We start from the raw sequence: 6000 nt of genomic DNA on the forward strand, positions 1-6000 counted from the left end.
CACTACCCTCAGCTCTCCTTTAAACTTCTCTCCTCTCCATTAACCTATGTCCAATAGTTTTAAGTAACCTTACCACGATGAATATCTCTTCCATTCTTTCTAATGCTACCATGTCCTCACTATAAAATGCTGATCAAAACTTTACACAGTGTAGCCTAACCAGTGGTTCATACAACTAAATGTGATGTTCCAAATCTAATACTCACTCAGTGCTTCAGCCAAATCCCTACTTCTGTACCCCATCTACCTGTGACAACATTTTTAGAAACTGGAACTTGTATCCGTAGACCTTTCTGTATATCTGCATTTCTAATGTCCCTGCTATTTCTGGTTGCCTAAATTAAATTTAGTCTGCCGCAGCACTTTCCAGCTGATCTGTGTTCCTCTGTATCCTTAGACAAACTTCTTTGCTGTCTTCAATTTCCAATGATTTTCGTGTTGTCAGCAAACTTACTAATCAGACCACCTATATTCTTATTTGAACTGTAAGACAAACATTTAATATTTGTGATACACCACTGGTTACAGGCTTTCAGTGAGAGGAAAAACCTTCCAAATTTTTAACATTTAAATTTTTTTTAAATGTTTTAAAATTCAGACATAAAGCATTGTAACAGGCTCTTTTGGCCCATGAGCCCTGTGCCTGCCCAATTACCTACAATGCCAGTATGTTTTTTTTTACCATCCACCATTATCCTATTCCTCCTATCACCAAGCCAGTTTTGAATCCAGTTTGCCAACACATCTCGGATCCCTTATGCCTCATCCTTCTGAACAAACCTACCATGCAGGATTTTGTCAAGCCTTGCTGAGGTTCACATAAGCCGTGTCTGTTGCGTTGTCCTCAAAAGAAGATTGTGAGATCAATTTAATGCAATTCCTTCCATTTGCTGTGGGTTTTTTTTAATTGACCATTTTAGGAGCGGAATAAACTCTCAGCAGATGTGCAGAAGCTGAAGGATATACTGACACGCCACAATATCTCCACATTCTTGTCTGGTCAGTATTGTTTTCCAATCTCTTTGCAAGTCATTCCTCCTCTATACTAGACTGAGGTCAGTTTCATACAGGCCTAATAGACATAGTTCATGTTGAGCTGAGGTCCAGGGTCCCTCCGTGATGCTAATCGCATCATCTGATTTGGGTCAAGATGTTTCTCATGGATGCAGTGCTGACAATCTATCAGTTGGGCACAACCCAGATCACTTCCAGCTCAATTTTGTATTTCAGGAAAGAAATACTGAACAATTGAGCCCTTGTAGTTGGAGAATCACTCTCATTGAAAACTCACCTCTATTCTGGATGTCCAATCCTTATTTTGAGACTGACCTCTGATCTGGAAATCTTGCTATGCTTTAAGTAAAAACACACAATGCTGGAGAAGCTCAGCAAGTCAGTGTCCTTTATATTCCAAAGGTAAAAATATATAACCGACATCTCAGGCTTGAGCCCTTCATCAAGGTAAATTGTTTACAAATTCACTCCACCTCCTTCCATTCTCTCTCTTAGCTATTCAGTTAGAGAACTGCTTAGCACCAGAGAATTTGGGTGGCAGAATTGGGGAATGAGGAGTTTGGTATTTGGATTGGAGAGGATTATGCTTGGAAGTGGATTCATGGGAGCAATCAGTATAATTGGTTTCAGCTGTGGTACTAATCATCACTGAACTAACGTTTCTTGTTTCTCAGTAACTGAAGAAATACCTCCATCGACCATTCCTCAAACACCGGTGAACAAAAGACAGCGGGGGGACTTAGGATGAGTCGCTGTGAGCAGCAGCTGGATGGTTTGGGCCTTGATACGGGCATTGTGTAATTTACAGGAACTGATTTTTTCAGAACTCCATCAATGTATATAGCCCTTCTTCCATTGCCTTCATGCCTATTTTTTTGGTAAAGAGTCCTCACCCTGCCCCCCACTCCCCTGCCCCCCACTCCCCTCCCCCAACCGATGACCCCTTGAGTGTCCACCACTCTCTTTCTTCTTGGAGGCTCCCTTCAGGTCTTTTACCTTCTCTTCCTTTTCATTTTAAATGTTGACACCTCAACTCCTTTCATCCATTATAACCTCATCCCTCTGAATGCGGAGCACTCCATTCTCTTCACACCAACCCTAACCTTGACACTAAACTGCAGGCAAGAGTGATGCCATTGTGGTCTGGCAAACTGATCTTTACCTTGCAGAGTCCAAATGCCAGCTCTCAGGTATCTGCTGCTGGACCACGACAGCACCAACAAACATCAGGTTTACGTATTTCATTGCATGAGATTGCCCCTCCACAGTGTCTGTCTGCTCTGGCTACACTGCGTTATCTCCTTATGTCCTGCCTCCATTCTCTCTTCCCACCTTCATCTCAAGATGAAGCCTTCCATTCCAGCACACTTGAAATGTCTTTTTTCAAGCACACAGCTTCTCTACCACTGTGGACAATGGAGACGTATCCTCCATTTCTTTAAGTTCTGCTCTTAAGCCTTCCCTCCTTCCAATCAACAGGGATAGGGTTCTTCTAGTCCTGACCTGTCACTCCACCAGCTTCTGCATTCAGCACCACCAACTTCAACTGGATCCCACCACCAGACACATCTTAACCCTCCTCACTCTTCTGCCTTCTGTGAGAATGGCTCCCTCTGAGTCCATGAGTCACCACTTTGTGACCCCCTGGTACTTTCCCTTGCAGTAGAAGGAAGTGCAATACTTGTTCTTGCATCTCCTCAAACACCACAATCCAGGTAACTAAACAACCATATCTCATAAGGCAAATATTGACATGCATCTCCCCCACCCTCACTACCCCAATGTAGACACCTCTTCATCAGAGAGACCAAGAAGAGACTTGGGAACTGTTTCTCAGACCATCTGCAGTGGCCACCCTGAGCTCCTGGTTGTGTTTCATTTCCACTCCTCTTCCTGGGTATCATGGTTGGTGTGGTAGTTTGTGCAACACCTTTACAGCGCCAGCGATCGGGACCAAGCCTGGGTCTGAATCCCATGCTGTCTGTAAGGGGTTTGTACATATCTGCGTGGGTTTTCCCTGGGGACTCTGGTTTCCTCCCACCATTAAAAAAATATGTACTGGGGTGAAGGTTAATGGGGTCTAAATTGGATGGCATGGACTAGTGGGCAGGCCTGTTACAGTGCTCTATGTGTAAATTTTTTAAAAATCCATTCCCACAATGACCTGTCTATGAGCTGGGCCTTCTCTACTACCAATACAACTAGAGGAACAACACCTTGTATTCCATAGGTCAATAATTGGAACGTAAAATTTTCTCATTTCAGATGATGAATCCCCTCTCACTTCCTCCGTACCTCTTCAGTTCGCTTCACCCCCCCCCCCCCCCCCCCCATTCCCATCTGCATTCTCATCTTCCCCTCTGGTTTTCAATGCCCTTCCATCCACATTGCTCCTTTGATTTCTTCACTCTCTTAAACCCCCTCCCCCATCCTTTGGTTCCATCTGCTCTTTCTTTACCAGCACTGATAGATTTTGTTTACCAAATCACCTACTACACCGTGACACTCATCTTCCTGCAGCTGACCCTTTTTTTAAACCTTGTATCTGCCAATCTTCTGCTTCTGTCTGTCATACTTCACCTCTCCTTCAATGGGGCCCTGTCCTGCCCCTCCCACTCTGTCCACTTTGCAACCCTCTGTATCCCCAGTCTTGATGAAAGGTTCCAACCTCAAATATCGACCATTCTTTTTCTCCCATTGATACTGTTCCACCAGCAAAGTCTGTTTAGCTTGTTTCTAGCTTCTGCAGTGTCCTCTACATCTAAAAATTTTTTTTTAAATGGCTTGTACGTTTCCTGATAAAATAAAGTGCTCAGATTAGAGCAAGGACTAGAAAAGTGAAGTGGTCTAAGGTGTTAAACGTTCAAAAAGCAAAAACTGCAGATGATGGAAATCGGAAATAAAAACATAAATGGCAGTTGGTACCAACACGTGAAGCAGCAACGTGCAGTTTGGAACCAGAGTCAGTGCCCCGGGTCACTAGCCATGTATCATTGTTCAATGTATTATCAAACGCAGCTTCATAACAATTAAAACCCAAGTCTAAGACAGAATTAATTTTATAATATGAATAGAATGATTAAGAGCTCAAGGTGAAGGCAAGCATTTAGATGACAAGGGAGGGCAGGGTGGTGCCCGTTTCTGAACCATAGCCGGACCATGTATGCCTTGGAGCGAGTAGGTAGGCACCAGACTGTGCCTGCGAAGTGAATGAAGGCCAGGGGATTTTTTCATTTGCTGCCTGTGTCGTTTTGCGTGGAAACACAATAAGATTGCAATAAGCAGGGGTTACGAAACGCATCTGCGATCTTGCCCATCTCCGATTACAGAACTCCATTTAGCATTCAAGCAAGGTAAAATGGCAAGCTGTAAAGGCGGATGTTCTCCACCCTTGCGTCTAGAGACGTTCCTTTCTGAATGCATCGTGGCCGGCTCTGAATGCAACCTCCATGGGGAAGGATCATCGGCCTAGCGCTGCGCTCTACTGCCTGGCTTGAATATCTTCTCTTTTTCTCTTTGGCTTGGCTTCACGGACGAAGATTTATGGAGGAGTATGTCTACGTCTGCTGCAGGCTCGTTGTTGACTGACAAGTCCGATGCGGGGCAGGCAGGCACAGTTGCAGCGGTTGCAAGGAAAAATTGGTTGGTTGGGGTTGGGTTTTTCCTCCTTTGTCTTTTGTCAGTGAGGTGGGCTCTGCGGTCTTCTTCAAAGGAGGTTGCTGCCCGCCGAACTGTGAGGCGCCAAGATGCACGGTTGGAGGCGAGATCAGCCCACTGGCGGTGGTTAATGTGGCAGGCACCAAGAGCTTTATTTAGGCAGTCCTTGTACCTCTTCTTTGGTGCACCTCTGTCTCGGTGGCCAGTGAAGAGCTCGCCATATAACACGATCTTCGGAAGGCAATGGTCCTCCATTCTGGAGACGTGACCCACCCAGCGCAGTTGGGTCTTCAGCAGCATGGATTTGATGCTTGCGGACTCTGCCAGCTTGAGTACTTCAATGTTGGTGATGAAGTAATTCCAATGAATGTTGAGGATGGAGCGGAGACAGTGCTGATGGAGGCGTTCTAGGAGCTGCCGGTAGATGACTCATGATTCGGATCCAAACAGGAGCGTGGGCATGACAACGGCTCTGTACACGCTGATCTTTGTGTGTTTCTTCAGGTGGTTGTTTTTCCAGACTCTTTTGTGTAGTCTTCCAAAGGCGCTATTTGCCTTGGCGAGTCTGTTGTCTATCTCTTTGTCGATCCTTGCATCAGATGAAATGATGCGGCCGAGATAGGTAAACTGGTTGACCGTTTTGAGTTCCATGTGCCTGATGGAGATGTAGGGGGGCTGGTGGTCATGGTGGGGAGCTGGCTGATGGAGGACCTCAGTTTTCTTCAGGCTGACTTCCAGGCCAAATATTTTGCCAGTTTCTGCAAAACAGGACATCATGCGCTGGAGAGCTGGCTCTGAATGGGCAACTAAAGCGGCATCGTCTGCAAAGAGTAGTTCACGGACAAGTTGCTCTTGTGTCTTGGTGTGAGCTTGCAGGCGCCTCAGATTGAAGAGACCGCCATCCGTGCAGTACCGGATGTAAACCCCGTCTTCATTGTTGAGGTCTATCATGGCTTGTTTCAGCATCATGCTGAAGAGGATAGTAAAGAGGAGCCTTGCTTCACGCCGTTGTCAATGGAGAAGGGTTAAGAGAGCTCATTGCTGTATCTGACCCGACCTTGTTGGTTTTCGTGCAGTTGGATAACCATGTTGAGGAACTAGGGGGGGGCATCCGAGGCGCTCTAGTATTTGCCAAAGCCCTTTCCTGCTCACGGTGACAAAGGCTTTTGGTGAGTTCAACAAAGGTGATGTAGAGTCCTTTGTTTTGTTCTCTGCACTTTTCTTGGAGCTGTCTGAGGGCAAAGACCTTGTCAGTAGTTCCTCTGTTTGTGCAAAAGCCGCACTGTGATTCTGGGAGGACATTTTCGGCGACACTAGGTATTAGTCTAT

General features: G+C 45.7%; 1 protein-coding gene across 2 annotated transcripts in view; it reads left to right on the forward strand.

Annotated features, from left to right (window-relative positions):
• The window catches only part of gnptg (N-acetylglucosamine-1-phosphate transferase subunit gamma), a 35918-nt gene extending 32067 nt beyond the window's left edge, over nucleotides 1–3851 (forward strand). For both annotated transcript variants that reach the window (XM_069906618.1, XM_069906619.1), the window contains 2 exons: nucleotides 921–999; nucleotides 1689–3851. In XM_069906618.1, the coding sequence (XP_069762719.1) occupies nucleotides 921–999; nucleotides 1689–1762 (153 nt within the window). In that variant the 3' untranslated portion in view covers nucleotides 1763–3851. The remainder of the gene's footprint in view (nucleotides 1–920; nucleotides 1000–1688) is intronic.
• The last annotated feature ends 2149 nt before the right edge of the window (nucleotides 3852–6000 follow it).

Source organism: Narcine bancroftii, chromosome 12, assembly GCF_036971445.1.
Source record: "Narcine bancroftii isolate sNarBan1 chromosome 12, sNarBan1.hap1, whole genome shotgun sequence".
Lineage (NCBI taxonomy): Eukaryota > Metazoa > Chordata > Chondrichthyes > Torpediniformes > Narcinidae > Narcine > Narcine bancroftii.